General features: G+C 51.9%; 1 protein-coding gene across 2 annotated transcripts; it reads left to right on the forward strand.

Moving 5' to 3' along the window:
* The first annotated feature begins 1,265 nt into the window (after positions 1-1,265).
* Positions 1,266-15,573, forward strand: LOC106909977 (disabled homolog 2-interacting protein-like). Of its 2 annotated transcripts, XM_088008527.1 has the most exons (22): positions 1,266-1,416; positions 2,621-2,739; positions 3,029-3,131; positions 3,621-3,697; positions 3,879-3,988; positions 7,065-7,209; positions 7,305-7,477; positions 7,544-7,815; positions 9,795-10,003; positions 10,082-10,226; positions 10,299-10,443; positions 10,512-10,748; positions 10,958-11,147; positions 11,286-11,521; positions 11,634-11,725; positions 11,801-12,268; positions 12,342-12,610; positions 13,196-13,309; positions 13,376-13,498; positions 13,616-13,695; positions 13,765-13,852; positions 14,627-15,573. In XM_088008527.1, exons 1-22 carry the CDS (start codon positions 1,314-1,316, stop codon positions 14,795-14,797), a joined length of 3,669 nt encoding a protein of 1,222 aa, XP_087864653.1. In that variant the 5' UTR covers positions 1,266-1,313; the 3' UTR covers positions 14,798-15,573. The 2 variants fall into 2 exon arrangements, with proteins under 2 accessions (XP_087864653.1, XP_087864652.1); XM_088008526.1 differs by lacking the exons at positions 1,266-1,416; positions 2,621-2,739 and having other exon boundaries at positions 3,008-3,131; positions 10,958-11,165.
* Positions 15,574-15,582: the final 9 nt, after the last annotated feature.

A 15,582-nucleotide genomic window follows, 5' to 3' on the forward strand; every position in this document is an offset into this window, starting at 1 on the left:
CGGGTTCTGTTGAACTGTTGGACTTATTTCTCACTGAGAAGACAAACTGGAGCTTGAACCTGCTGGTACGTTGAATGTTTAATGAATGAATACTTTTTTAATCACACAGGTGAATTCACATGGTTACTAGTTGGTTAGCAGCAGGTTACTGACTGGCTAGGTGGTTACTGACTGGTTAATAGCTGGTTACTGGTTGGTTAGCAGCTCGTTACTGACTGGTTAGGTGGTTACTTCCTGGTTAGCAGCTGGTTACTGACTTGTTACTAGTTGGTTAGCAGCTGGTTACTGACTGGCTAGGTGGTTACTTCCTGGTTAGCAGCTGTTTACTGACTGGTTAGGTGGTTACTGGTTGGTTAGCAGCTCGTTACAGACTGGTTAGGTGGTTACTGGTTGGTTAGCAGCTCGTTACTGACTGGTTAGGTGGTTACTTCCTGGTTAGCAACTGTTCACTGACTGGTTAGGTGGTTACTGACTGGTTAATAGCTGGTTAGTGGTTGGCTAGCAGCTGGTTACTGACTGGTTAAGTGGTTACTGGTTGGTTAGCAGCTCGTTACTGACTGGTTAGGTGGTTACTTCCTGGTTAGCAGCTGGTTACTGACTTGTTACTAGTTGGTTAGCAGCTGGTTACTGACTGGCTAGGTGGTTACTTCCTGGTTAGCAGCTGTTTACTGACTGGTTAGGTGGTTACTGACTGGTTAATAGCTCGTTACTGACTGGTTAGGTGGTTACTGGTTGGTTAGCAGCTCGTTACTGACTGGTTATGTGGTTACTGGTTGGTTAGCAGCTCGTTACAGACTGGTTAGGTGGTTACTGGTTGGTTAGCAGCTCATTACTGACTGGTTAGGTCGTTACTGGTTGGTTAGCAGCTCGTTACTGACTGGTTAGGTGGTTACTGGTTGGTTAGCAGCTCGTTACTGACTGGTTAAGTGGTTACTGGTTCGTTAGCAGCTCGTTACTGACTGGTTAGGAGCTGGTTACTGGTTGGTTAGCAGCGGGTTACTGACTGGTTAGGTGGTTACTCACTGGTTAGGTGGTTACTCACTGGTTAGCAGCTGGTTACTGACTGGTTAGGTGGTTACTGGTTGGATAGCAGCTCGTTATTGACTGGTTTCCAGCTGGTTACTGATTGATTAGCATTCCATTTTCCTGCCTTGGGGTAAACAGTTTGGTCACCAGTCCCTGGTGTTGATATCTGAAATGCAGAAGTGGACGGATGGACAGCAGGACAGGGACGTTTCAGAACGTCCTCCTGTCTGCGGGCCAGACTCTGCCCTCTGGACATCCTGTCTAGGTCTGCCTGCTTCTTTGTCTTTATGTCCATGTGTGTCCTGCAGCTGGTCCACCTGAGCGGACAGATGGAGCAGCTGGTCCAGCACCTGTCCAGGTGTCAGCACCTGGGCTGGATGAAGGTGATTGGTGAGTCAGAACCATCCAGAGCTTTGAGGCGGGTTGGTTTGGCCCTTCAGTGTTGCTGTAGTGTTTCTATGGAGTTAGATTTCTTTCCCAATTATTCAATCAAAAAAAAGCATGTCAAACAAAAAAGTTGTATTCAATCAAAAGGAAAAATTCTAACAAAAAAATCTTAACTTTTTAATCATAATATTTTTTTACAAAACAAAAAAATGTTTAGTTTTTTTAGTTTGTTTTTTTTAAATTAAAATCACTAATATTTGTTTGAAACTTTTATTTTTTAGGGATAGGATAGCGTAACCCTAACCCCACAACCCTAACACACACACACACAGGATTGCGCAACAGTTTTTAACACATATTTCCTCCAGATATATTTGGTATTTTCCACGCTTAATGCCACTCGACAGAGGTGCGCTGGTTAACGAATTCAACATAAAGACAGGCGAATATTACACAAGCCTAGTTTATGAGCTTTACCTAGTGCTAACATTAGCTAGCACAATATGCTACCGGGGATCGCGGCAGACAAAATATGTGACTGTCGTCATAAGTTGTGTAAGATTTCTTCTTTGAAACAGGGTGGACACTTTAGAAGCTGCTAAACGGTAAATTTTGTGAAGATTACTTACCATCACATTCTGTGTCCCGTCACCGAAGCCCTGCAGTTCGGGACGGAGTTCTGAGATCTCAGGGAGTCATCCGCTTCAGTCAGCGCTAACCAATCAGAACACGTCTTACATCGCTCGTCCTTAAGCCCCGCCCAGAATGTTCATGTAAGCTTCGCCAAAGCAAATAAAGTTGTATAAGCAGGAAAACGAGTTCAACCAAAAAACAGGAGCTTAAAAAAATTTAGATTCAACCAAAAAATAAAAGTTTCAAACAAAAATTCGTGATTTCAATAAAAAAGTCTTTAAACATTTTTTTTTGTTTTGTAAAAAATTATTTTTATGATTAAAAAGTTTTTATGATTTTTTTGTTTGAAATTTTTATTTAATTGAATAATTGTGAAACAAATCTAACTCCATATGTTGCCACAGAGACGAAGAGACTTCATGCTCAGTTCCTCAACGCACAGCTGGAAACATTCTGGTGGAATGTTGGGACGTTTTCCTCATTAGAGAGAGAGAGAGAGAGAGAGTGTGTGTGTGTGTGTGTGTGTGTGTGTGTGTTAACATTGTCCAAGGATGATGATGTCATATTGTTTCAGAGCTGAAGAGCGCCTCCATTCATTGGCTGTCCTGTGGGCAGAAGGCGGAGCCTGATGTTTGGACCAGGATGTTCTGCATCCTGTCGGACTCTCAGCTGCTGATGCTGGACGACCTGGAGGTCACACACACACCTGCACACACCTACACATCTACACACAATTACACACACACACACACACACACACACACACACACACACACACCTACACAGGTGTTTCAGGATCAGGTGGTTCTGAAGGTCAGCTTTGCTTCGATGTTAAAGTCCAACTGAAACCAGAACCAGACAGAACCGGATCAGCGTGACGTCTGATTGGTCTGTTCAAACATGCCGGGATGGATTTTAGTGGCCGGTTCCACGGCTGAGGGCGGGGCGTCAGTCTGGTCACATGACTATTTCTGTTGTTCAGGTGCATCCGCTGCTGCTGGCAGAGAGGGCGGAGACCTGCACCATCTGGTTGCTAAGATACACTCTGCACGTGGCCTCAGTGGCTCCTGGCCCCGCCCACAAAGGTGAGCAAGACCAATCAGAAGAAAGCGGTCAGAACCGCTTTTCTAAGACTGACTAACGGACTACTGAGGCATTTAGGGTGAAAATATGACTTTAATCATTTAACTCCTTTAGTTTCTATGACAAGCTAAATTACCTTTAATGTTAATTTTTTACAGTGCAACTTCAGCAGCGGTTCTGATCCGTGTTCTGACTTTGTGTCAGGAACTGGCTGCTAGTAGCCAGAGTGAGAGATCTTAATGGCCGTCCTGCAGCATCTGCTCTCTGCCACCAGGTGGCAGTGAATCCCAAGCACATTCTGACATTCGTCCAAGTTCTGGTTCTGGTTCTGGTTCTCTCTACGAAGTCACGGAGACATCAGATCAATAGTTTAATGATTTAAAGCAAGCTCATCCTGTGCTCTGCTGTCGTCAGGGAGATGCCAGTTGCCATGACAACAGCTGTGTTACAGCTGAAGACTACAAACACTCCCATGATGCTCTCTGTTGCAGATGCTGTGGACAGAAGAGAGGGCAGACTGAGCATGTCCAGTGGCTCCACAATGGAAACGCACACCGCCAGAGTCACGGTGAGCAGGCTGCGGTTTCCATGGTAACAGGAGGTGAGCTGTTGGCTCCAGGTGAGCAGACTGTCTCCCCCTGCAGGTGACCCTGATCAGAACCATAATATGATCATGATCAGGTCCGGTTATTGATCCAGAACATCTCTGAACAGACACTCTTCTCCTTCCTCTTGCTGTTCTTCTTCAGGGGTTTCTGTCACGCAGACTGAAACAGTCTCTGCGCCGCCCTCGATCCCAACACAAACTGTCACGTCACTGCAGCACCAGGAGCGACCCGATGAGTACCACTGACACCAGGTAACGTCTCGGCTACTGGAACTGACTGAGGTGGAAACCTCGAATACACTGACCAGGGGTACTTTCTACTGCTCCACCCCACTGAGTGAGCTACTAGTGACCATAACAGCAACCTGGAGTGTCACATCAGCCCAGGTTGCCATACAGGGGGGGCAAAGAGGAGAAGGGTGGTTATAGCTGTGCAGTGTGGGGGGTAATTCAGTCAGTGAACTCTGACCCGGATCAAATCCAGTCATGTTCATATTATCTACATCCTGAATCAGCAGCATGGACAGATGGGTTAACCCTGTCTGTCCATGCTGCTGGTTCAGGATGGGTCCATCGGGGCCAGAGGGTTCTGCTTGGACCGATGGTTCTGTTGGTTCTGATGGTTCTGATGGTTCTGATGGTTCTGTTGGTTCTGATAGTTCTGATGGTTCTGATGGTTCTGTTGGTTCTGATAGTTCTGATGGTTCTGATGGTTCTGTTGCTTCTGATAGTTCTGGTAGTTCTGTTGGTTCTGATGGTTCTGATGGTTCTGATGGTTCTGGTAGTTCTGATGGTTCTGATGGTTCTGATGGTTCTGTTGGTTCTGGTAGTTCTGTTGGTTCTGATGGTTCTGTTGGTTCTGAAGGTTCTGTTGGTTCTGATGGTTCTGTTGGTTCTGGTAGTTCTGTTGGTTCTGATGGTTCTGTTGGTTCTGATGGTTCTGTTGGTTCTGATGGTTCTGTTGGTTCTGTTGGTTCTGATGGTTCTGATGGTTCTGTTGCTTCTGATAGTTCTGTTGGTTCTGATGGTTCTGTTGGTTCTGAAGGTTCTGTTGGTTCTGATGGTTCTGTTGGTTCTGATAGTTCTGTTGGTTCTGATGGTTCTGTTGGTTCTGAAGGTTCTGTTGGTTCTGATGGTTCTGTTGGTTCTGGTAGTTCTGTTGGTTCTGATGGTTCTGTTGGTTCTGATGGTTCTGTTGGTTCTGATGGTTCTGTTGGTTCTGTTGGTTCTGATGGTTCTGATGGTTCTGTTGCTTCTGATAGTTCTGGTAGTTCTGATGGTTCTGTTGGTTCTGATGGTTCTGTTGGTTCTGATGGTTCTGTTGGTTCTGTTGGTTCTGATGGTTCTGTTGGTTCTGATGGTTCTGTTGGTTCTGATGGTTCTGTTGCTTCTGATAGTTCTGGTAGTTCTGATGGTTCTGTTGGTTCTGATAGTTCTGTTGGTTCTGATGGTTCTGTTGGTTCTGAAGGTTCTGTTGGTTCTGATGGTTCTGTTGGTTCTGGTAGTTCTGTTGGTTCTGAAGGTTCTGTTGGTTCTGTTGGTTCTGATGGTTCTGATGGTTCTGTTGCTTCTGATAGTTCTGGTAGTTCTGATGGTTCTGAAGGTTCTGTTGGTTCTGATAGTTCTGATGGTTCTGATAGTTCTGGTAGTTCTGTTGGTTCTGTTGGTTCTGAAGGTTCTGTTGGTTCTGATCTTCATCAGGATGCTCCTTCTTCCTCCTCTGCTCCTCGTCTAGTGGGGGGAGGAGGGGAGGGGGGATGTAGGGCAGCTTCACTGCAGGGGAGGGGCGACTGCTGCTGGGGGAGGGGGCGAGTCAGAGACAGGGAGACATAGGGAGAGAGAGAGAGGGAGCGGTGATGCTGTGAAGCTTCATCAGCAGACGGACGGACAGACGGATCAGCAGCTCCTCCATCTTCCTCCATCTTCCTCCTCCTCCTCTTCCTCCTGCTTCTGTTTGCTGCTGAAGGAGATCATGTCTGCATAACACCCCTCCTCTTCGTCCTCCTCTTCTTCCTCAGGATGCTCGGTGAGTCTCATCCGCCGTCTTTGTCCTCTGACAGATGAAGCTGCTGGGAGACGCTGCGTCTTCAGGGACGGTGCCTCTGCTCTGGGTGTGTGTTGTTCAGGCTGCTCTGTTAGCATGCAGCTAATCCACTGTTAGCAGGCTTAGCTAAACATCACACACACAAACACACCCAGGCAGGCTCTGTGACTGCTGCAGCCAGCTGGCAGGACGACACCTGGTTCTGGTTCTGGTTCTGGTTCAGGTTCATGACAGATCCGGATCAGCTCTGAGTTTACAACCACAACCATTGGGTCCACTATGGAGTCAACCCGTCTTTTCTGGTGTTTATGTGATGCTGGGTACAGGGCTGAGTGGTTGCTAGGCAACACACACCTGTAACCTGCGACAACAAGGTGTGTGTGATGTCAGCATCACCCAGAACCTCAGCAGAGGAAGGTTCTGCTCTCTTTCTTCAGCCCAGTTGAACAGAACCAGAGCAACAGAACCCCCAACTGATACACAGTGAGATGTTTGGTGGTTCTGTCCACAAGAACCGATCCGTCTCAGGTTTTACTGAAAACACTGCAGAAACTCTGGACTGACTGAGAACCAACAGAACCATTTCAGTTTTAGATTCCCTTTTTTACTAAGTCTGTAGTTTGAACGTACTTCCATCTCTAACACCTTGTCCCTAGGGGGTCCGGAGGGGTGCTGGTGCCTCTCCAGCGAACGTTTCGGGTGAGAGGTGGGGTCACTTGGACGGGTCGCCAAGTGACCCCACCTGAACCTAGAGCTGAACATACTCTATGGTGAATATTTTGGTGTGTTTACTATAACATTTATATTCATTTAAAAGAATTGAAATTGCCCTTTAGCCAGAATCAGAAACCTCAATCAGAGACCAACTTCAGCTCCCTGTAATCCAGGATATTTCGGCTTGGATTACAGTAAAATCTGTCTCAAGAACACATCAACGCATCTGATGCATGTAGCTTACAGATGTTGTATGTCAACAATTTTCCTTCATAAAGTTTCTTTAGAGAAGAATGTACGAGTCACGTGTGTCCAGCCTTGGCATGCTAGTCGTTAGTCTAACAATGCCAGCTAGTACCTGCTAGTGCTGATTTCTCAGTTACCAGCGCCGGCCTCTTAATTAGATCAGTAGCTTCAGAATAGATGTAGCTTCTTGTGACCATGATGTAGCCGTCGCAGGATGCACAGCAGTCTGCCACTCAAACTGCACCACACCACTACAGGGTCCACGCTGCCAGCAGGGGGCGCCACAGCACAGAGCTGCCCTCTAACCTGCTGTGTGATTTTCAGGTGTGTGATGCAGCGGCTGCGTTGTGGTAGCCAGGAGTCATTGCTAAGCACCGGCTGCGTGTCATCGCTGGAGCTCAGAATGGACCAATCAGTGATCATCAAACCCGTCCACTCGTCCCTGCTGGGACAGGACTATTGCTTTGAGGTGATGCCCGCCCCTAGCACTGTGGTACTGCTGCATATTTACTACTACTGCCAGTCCTGCTGGCCCACTCTGGTGACCCTGCCTCTGTCTCCTAGGTAACGACCTCTACCGGCACCAAGTGCTTCTCGTGCCGCTCAGCGGCAGAGCGAGACAAGTGGATGGAGAACCTGCGGCGGGCCGTCCACCCCAACAAGGACAACAGCCGGCGGGTGGAGAATGTCCTGACGGTGTGGGTGATCGAGGCCAAAGACCTCCCCGCCAAGAAACGGTAAGGTTCTGGTCCAGCAGGATGCTCTCAGTCCGCCCGGCTCTACAGCACGGTGTCGTCCTGCAGGTACTTCTGCGAACTCTGTCTGGACGACAACCTGTACGCTCGGACCTCCTGCAAGCTGAAGACGGACAACATCTTCTGGGGGGAGCGCTTCGACTTCAGCAGCCTGCCGCCCGTCTCGTCCATCACCCTGCACCTCTACAAAGACACGGACCGCAAGAGGAAGAAGGACAAGAGCAGCTATGTGGGCCTGGTCAACATCCCCGCCGCCATGGTGACCGGCCGGCAGCTGGTGGAGAAGTGGTACTCTGTGAGCACGCCCAGTACGCTCCGAGGTACGTAGACCGCCGCCAGTTCTGGACTGTGGTTCTGGTCAACATCTGGAATCAGCTTCATCTGGAGAAAAAGGACTAAAGGCTTTTGATTCACCTGTCTGAAGGAAACACCTGGACAAGTTAGTTAGTCCAGAACATTCACATGAAAGAAACAACATAACAGTGGCAGATAAAGCAAAGGGAGGAGAGGTTGTAATCCAGACCATAATAATCAATGTCCCATTTAATATTAATCAAAGCAGGAGGACTCTTTGATTTACAGGAAGTCAGTTTTTCGGTAGCGTTGCAGTTTTCTGAAAGTTTGTTCTACATAGGAGCAAGGTTGACATAACTCAATGAATGTATCTTGGTGCTAAGCCATTCTGTGATTCTGCACCAAAAACCTCTGAAGACTCTGAGAGCAACTTCCTTCTTCACCAGATGGAAACAAGATGGAGGCGTCAGATTTTAGCGGTTGGAGGATTTCTCTTTAGGCTAAAGACCAGGAGCCATTTCTGCTGCTAGCGCTAGGCTAACATCTTAGCTTTGGTTGTATTTACCCAGAATGCCCTGCGCTGTAGTTCACTTAATGGTTTGGTCTCCGGAGAGCTTAGCGTTCACATATGCATTCAAACCGAACCAGAGTTCACTTCAACCGAACCTAGAAGGAGGCTTGGATGACCAGAGGTCAATTAGCATTCACACCTCACAAACCAAACTGGACTTTGACTAGGCAGACGGAGTGGAGTCGGATTGGAGTCCAGATAAGGTGGACCGGAGTTGGATTAAAGTGGACCGGAGTCGGGTTAGAGCGGACCGGAGTCGTGTTAGAGCGGACCGGAGTCGGGTTACAGCGGACCGGAGTCAGGTTAGAGCGGACCGGAGTCGGGTTAGAGCCGACCCGAGTCGGGTTAAAGCGGACCGGAGTCGTGTTAAAGCTGACCGGAGTCGGGTTAGAGCGGACCGGAGTCGTGTTAAAGCGGACCGGAGTCGGGTTACAGCGGACCGGAGTCGGGTTAGAGCGGACCGGAGTCGGGTTAGAGCCGACCCGAGTCGGGTTAAAGCGGACCGGAGTCGTGTTAAAGCTGACCGGAGTCGGGTTAGAGCGGACCGGAGTCGTGTTAAAGCGGACCGGAGTCGGGTTACAGCGGACCGGAGTCGGGTTAGAGCCGACCCGAGTCGGGTTAAAGCGGACCGGAGTCGTGTTAAAGCTGACCGGAGTCGGGTTAGAGCCGACCCGAGTCGGGTTAAAGCGGACCGGAGTCGTGTTAAAGCTGACCGGAGTCGGGTTAGAGCGGACCGGAGTCGTGTTAAAGCGGACCGGAGTCGGGTTACAGCGGACCGGAGTCGGGTTAGAGCGGACCGGAGTCGGGTTAGAGCCGACCCGAGTCGGGTTAAAGCAGACCGGAGTCGTGTTAAAGCGGACCGGAGTCGGGTTAGAGCGGACCCGAGTCGGGTTAGAGTGGACCGGAGTCGTGTTAAAGCGGACCGGAGTCGTGTTAAAGCGGACCGGAGTCGTGTTAGAGCGGACCGGAGTCGTGTTAGAGCGGACCGGAGTCGGGTTAGAGCGGACCGGAGTCGGGTTAGAGCCGACCCGAGTCGGGTTAGAGCGGACCGGAGTCGGGTTAGAGCCGACCGGAGTCGTGTTAAAGCGGACCGGAGTCGTGTTAGAGCGGACCGGAGTCGGGTTAGAGCCGACCCGAGTCGGGTTAGAGCGGACCGGAGTCAGGTTAGAGCCGACCGGAGTCGTGTTAAAGCGGACTGAACTGGGCTGCTGTGATCTAACCCATACAGTCTCTGTTCTGGGCTTGGCCAATGTGAGGACTCGCTCAGTTTTTTTAGTTTTAGTGAGAATCAGTCATTTAAGCTTCCTGCTTTGATAGATCCTCATGTGACTGATTAAACCAGGACGTTGTCCTGATCTCCAGCTAGAACATCTGGATGACGGTCAGATCAGCTGGTTCCAGATGTTCAGTAACCTCCTTCTTCCCCGACCTCAGCCAAGTCGTCGGTTCCGACGGTCCGGGTCAAGGCCCGGTATCAGAGCATCGTCATCCTGCCGATGGAGCAGTACAAGGAGTTTGCGGAGTACATCAGCGCCAACTACCTGCTGCTCTGCTCCACCCTGGAGGCCTCCATCAGCCTGAGGGCCAAGGAGGAGCTGGCTGCTGCTCTGGTCCACATCCTGCACAGCACGGGCAAGGCCAAGGTAGCCCCGCCCACTCCGCATAGCCCCACCCCTATTCACCAGACGACACCCACCTCCACCTTCCCTTCTTGCCTTCAGGACTTCCTGACAGACCTGATGATGTCGGAGGTCGACCGTTGCCGTGACAACGATCAGCTGATCTTCAGAGAGAACACGTTGGCCACTAAAAGCATTGAGGAATACCTGAAGCTGATTGGCCAGAAGTACCTGCAGGACGCCCTGGGTACGCGCTCCCAGAGCCGCCAAGCTTCCTCAGGTGAGCTCGTCTAAACGCCGGCTCTGTTTGTGCGTCCAGGTGAGTTCATCAAAGCTCTGTATGAGTCTGACGAGAACTGCGAGGTGGACCCGTCGCGCTGCGCGGCCTCTGACCTTGCAGAGCATCAGGCCAACCTGAGGATGTGCTGCGAACTCGCCTTCTGCAAGATCCTGGACTCTTACAGGTGAGCACCACACAGGTGAATGCATTGTTTAGGGTTCAGTGAGTTTCAGTGTTGCTCCGCCCACTCAGGGTCTTCCCTCGGGAGCTGAAGGAGGTGTTTGCCTCATGGCGTCAGGAGTGCAGTAACCGGGGGCGACCAGATATCAGTGAGCGCCTCATCAGCGCCTCGCTGTTCCTCCGCTTCCTGTGCCCCGCCGTGATGTCGCCCTCGCTGTTTGACCTCACGCAGGAGTACCCCGACGAGCGCACCGCCAGAACCCTGACCCTGATCGCCAAGGTCATCCAGAACCTGGCCAACTTCAGCAAGTACGTCTGGGCTCTTATTTTGAAGGGACTTCATGCCTGGGTTCAGATCTGGGAGGAGTCGGCATGTTTCTCTCTGGGAAGCCAGTGAGAAGTCATATGGAGTTAGTTGGTCTACAGGAGTCCAGGCCCCGCCTCTCCAGGGCGGCTCCTGCTGTTTAATGTTGCGGTGTTTCCACCTGTTGATGTGCCGGTCTCACCTGTCGCTGCAGGTTCGGCACCAAGGAGGAGTACATGCTGTTCATGAACGACTTTGTGGAGCGCCAGTGGAGCAGCATGCAGCGCTTCCTGCAGGAGATCTCCAACCCCGACGGGCTGAACCACACTGCCGGCTTTGACGGCTACATCGACCTCGGCAGAGAGCTGAGCAGCTTACACACTCTGCTGACCGAGCTCGACCAGGTAACACCTGCCTGCCAGGTAAGAGAGATGGCTCACCAGGCAGCTAGCTAGGGGTAGCCCTGGTAGCGCAGCAGGTATTGCAGCAGGTAGCCGGGTGCTGAACTTGTGCTGTCTCTGGTTCCCCCCCTCCGTCTGCAGTCGAGTCTGTCCAAGCTCGGCCCGCTCCCTCGGATCCTCAGAGACGTGTCGGCGGCTCTGGTCCACCCTGGAGGCGTGGTCGGAGCTGGGGGCGTGTCTGTGTCATCTCCAGACCCTCAGCGGGTGGTGTCCCCGCCCCCTATGTCACCACCGCCTCTGTCCCCGCCCCTGTCTCCTCCTCTGGCAGCCTGCAATCCTTCTGTTGGCCTGCAGGGCGGCGTGGGATTAGATGGAGGGTTAGTCTGTTCTCTGCATGCAAGAGCAAGATGAGACCTTAGTCAGAGGTTAACTCTGAGTTTAACCTGAGGTCCAACTTCAGTAACGTCCACTTCCTGTCTCCATGTCCAGCTGCGTGGACTTCACCAGACTTCCATCTCCGACTCCTGAGAACAAAGATTTGTTTTTCGTCACCAAAGGATCTAGCCTGCAGCCTGCATCAGGTGACCTTTGACCTTTCCTCCTCTTTGTTCCAGACCAGCGTTGTCCGACCCTCCTCATGATGTCACTTCCTGCAGGTATGCGAGGCTCTCCGGCTCCGAGCTCGTCCTACTCTGAGCCCAACGAGAACGAGGCGTGCTACGACCTGGCCAATGGCGGCCGGAGGGAGGGGCCGGAGCTGACCAATGAGAGCCGCAGCCTGTCTCTGGTGGATCTGCAGGACTCCTCCCCCAGCGACGTCCCAGATGACGCCCAGTGGCAACGCCGGACGGGGCTCCTCCCCCTTTCTTTCCAGAACCCTGTCTATCACATGACCACCCCATCGCCCAGGCAACCGCAGCAGCAGCAGACAGACGCCACGCCCTCTGATGGCTCGGTGGGCTCCCAGGGAAACTGCGAGGAGCGTGGCGTCATGGCGACCAAGCCGGCCTTCCTCACCCAGATGTCGGTGGGCGTGGGGGGGGAGAGGATGTCGGCTATGTCGAGCAGCAGCAGCGGTGAGGAATACTCCCGCCGCGCGCTGTCTCTCACCGACACACTCTCAGGTACGAGTCCACACCGTCACACAGGCCACCGCAAAGTTCAGGAGTCGTCTTGTGACCTTTGCCCCGCCCACAGGTAGCTCGGCCCCCCCTCGGCAGAACTCAGGTCCTCAGAGACGCATCGATCAGCCGCCGCCGCCGTCCTCGGCTCCACCAGGACCGCCGCGAGGTCGCACGCCTCCCAGCATGCTCAGCGGGGGAGGCTCCGCCTACCCTCCACGCCCCGCCTCCGGCAGTATGATGTCATCGAGTCCCGATTGGCCCAACAGTGGCCAATCACGTCTCAGACAGATGTCGTCATCGTCCAAAGGAGACAGCCCGGAGAAGCAGCGGCCCGCTGCCAAGGTAACGCACCTGGAGACACTCGGGTGGAAAGAGATCCTGAGTCCAGCATGACCCGGTATAACAGAACCGAGTCGTGTAGAACAGGATGGAATTCTGCCAGCGTTCAGAATGGGATGCCAGTGGCTCCAGAAACATGAAGGTGCTGCCGGGCCGGTTTGGGTCAATCAGAACCTTCTGGGTCTTTGGTTTTGTCTTTTCTATACTTCCTGAAAGGAGCTTGTTTCGGTCCTGGCTCCTCCCAGAAGTCCGACTGAGCAGAATCTCCAGGAGGGATCATGTGATCAGATGGCGGTTCTGATCCGTTTGGGCCTCAAACTGGGCAGGTGTTAGAAAGACGAAATCTGGTTTCATATCCAAAATGTCCACTCTCCTGTCTCATGTCCTTTGAGGCGTAAATGAACTGTTGACCTCTGACCCCTGATCCAGCTCTCCTAGTTGGGTTGACCCGGTCACCACTGGCAGGCACGTTGCCATGGTAACTACATCATTCAGTGAGGTTGCTATGGTAAAATGTGAGCAGGGTGTGATACCATGGCATCCAGCCTGACCGTTCAGAACCAGAACCGGGTCTGTCCATGTGTCCAGGCTCCGTCTCCCTGCGCGTTGGACCGGACCGCCGCCTGGCTGCTCAACATGAACTCTGCATCGTCCTACGGCGAGGCGGAGGATGATCGTCATGACGACGCTATGGTGGAGAAGGTAGAGCCGGTTCTGCTGTTGCTCGTGTGAGTGGGTTCTGCCGGTTCTGACCCAGTTTGTGTTCAGTACCAGCAGGAGATCGCACTACTGCAGGAGAAGCTGCGGGTGGCGGCGCTGCGCCAGGAGGAGTGCGAGGCCCGCCTGGTGGTCCAGGACCAGCAGAACCAGCGGATGCTGCAGGAGTACCAGGTAAGGGGCTCACCTGGTCAGGTCCAGGTCCAGGTGAGCCATGGAAGCGGGTCACAGCTGGTCATGTGGTCCAGCTGGGTCACATGACTCAACTGGACCAATGGAATTGTGTTCCAGGCCCGGCTGGAGGACACAGAGAGCCGACTGAGGAGGCTGCAGGATGACAAAGACCTCCAGATGAACAGCATCATTAGCAGGTACGCTCACCTGGCTGCTCACCCGTCTCACCCGGCAGCTCACCCGTCTCACCCGTCTCACCTGTTCAGGTTGATGGCAGTAGAAGAGGAGCTGAAGAAGGATCACTCTGACATGCAGGCTGTGGTGGACCAGAAGCAGAAGGTCATTGAGGCTCAGGTAAACACACCTGACCTTTCACCTGGTTCTCATCGTTTTATTAACCTTTAACCCTTACAGGTGAGGCCTCACCTGGCTCCCCCGACCGAACCTCACTGATAACGCAAAGTCTGTCAGACGATCAAGGACCCAGAGCCGGTTCTGAGGACCCAGAGCCGGTTCTGAGGACCTGACCTGAAGACTAACTCAGTCAGTCTTCCTGCAGCCTCTCTGGATGTTGGAACCCAGGTTTCATGGTTTAAATGCAGCCAGAGATTTCAGACCGGAACACTCTAGTGTTACTGGATCTGTGATGTCATCCTCTAGAGCTGTGATGTCACCCTGCAGCAGTCAGTGTCTCCTCTTCGACCTTTGCCCTCTGGCGTACGGGGATGAACGGGGCCTGGAACATTTGTTTTCTGCATTCTGTCCGATTAAAGAGCTCCTGATGTCACTTCCTGTTTGTTCCTGTAATTCTTCCAGCCCAGTTCCCAGCATGGCCACTAGGGGCAGCGTTCACCACAGCCTGGGCTGGAGTTTTAGCTGCATGACTGAAGAGTTTGTTTTCTTTACTCTAGCAAAGGTCAAAGGTCACCACCAGGCCATGTGGCAAAGGTCAACGGCCGGGACTCAAATGGAGGACTGAGGCCTACCTGGTCACTTCACCTGGGCGGCTGCCGCCCAATGAGACGCTGTTAGCTTCAGACCTTTTACTTGTCGGCTGACCAGGAAACAGCTCAGCTGCCATTCACCGGTCATACACGTCTCACCTGTCCACCTGTCTCTGTCTCCCAGGAGAAGCGGATTGCCAGCCTGGACGCTGCCAACACCCGCCTGATGGCGGCGCTGACCCAGCTAAAGGAACGCTACGGCGTGACATCACAGAGGAACGGCCTGTCTCCTAGCAACACGTCATCTCTACAGATCACTGAGAACGGCGAGTTCCGTAACTCTGGCAACTGCTGAGAAACTGAGCTGTGATTGGCTGACACTGCAGGGAAGGGCGGGGCTTACCCCCCCACATACAGCAGGAGGCGGGGCTTAAAAACAGACTCATTGAAATTAACCAATCGGGTGGAACAGACAAACTCATCGAATGTCAGCTTCTGCACCACTGAAATGACCTCTGACCTGATCCCACCCTTGTTGCTAGGTTACCCTCACTTCTTTTTGTTTTGCATGTTCCTCTTTGATGAAGTCTGACTTCATTTCCTGTTTACGTTTAGATCTTCCCAACAAAACCAGAACCTCAGCTATACCCAGCTATACTGGTCAAACTGGACCCCCTGGTTCTGGTTGGCCCGGACCTGCCAGTCCTCCTGATTCTACAGACGTACTTAAAGGCACAGCTGACCTTTAACCTGCAGTCAGAGCCGCTTCGTTAGCTTAGCCTAGCTTACCACAAAGAGCAGCAGCGGGTGGAAAGTGTTAGCCTAGCCTAGCTCCAAACCCTGCAGTGATTGTTTTGGCCTCTTTGGGCTTCCGTAGCTTTGAGTATTTAATTCCCGTCGACCCGGTGAGCCGGTCCAGAATTAGACGCTAGTTTGTGTTGTTTCAGAGAATTTTAATGTAAACCACAGATTTTATTGTAAACAGTAAAAACTTTAACTTGTGATGATGATGATGATGATTTGTGCACCCCCCTCCCCCCACTGTGGCTTCTGTCTGTTCTGTATCTATGAGCCTCTGTTTGTTATTTATCTACAGTATTTATAAGGAGCTACAATAAAACCAGAAACCAGCCTGTCGCT

This window comes from Poecilia mexicana, unplaced genomic scaffold (assembly GCF_051168715.1).
Source record: "Poecilia mexicana isolate PSO_F unplaced genomic scaffold, ASM5116871v1 scaffold_9, whole genome shotgun sequence".
Classification (NCBI taxonomy): Eukaryota; Metazoa; Chordata; class Actinopteri; order Cyprinodontiformes; family Poeciliidae; genus Poecilia; species Poecilia mexicana.

Bases quoted from the DNA above. Each gene is read 5' to 3' on its own strand.
- LOC106909977 (XM_088008527.1), top strand. From the start codon at position 1,314: ATGTCCATGTGTGTCCTGCAGCTGGTCCACCTGAGCGGACAGATGGAG. The intron at 3,698-3,878 runs GTGAGCAGGCTG...GTTCTTCTTCAG, and splicing joins CGCACACCGCCAGAGTCACG to GGGTTTCTGTCACGCAGACT. The intron at 7,210-7,304 runs GTGATGCCCGCC...TCTGTCTCCTAG, and splicing joins GACAGGACTATTGCTTTGAG to GTAACGACCTCTACCGGCAC.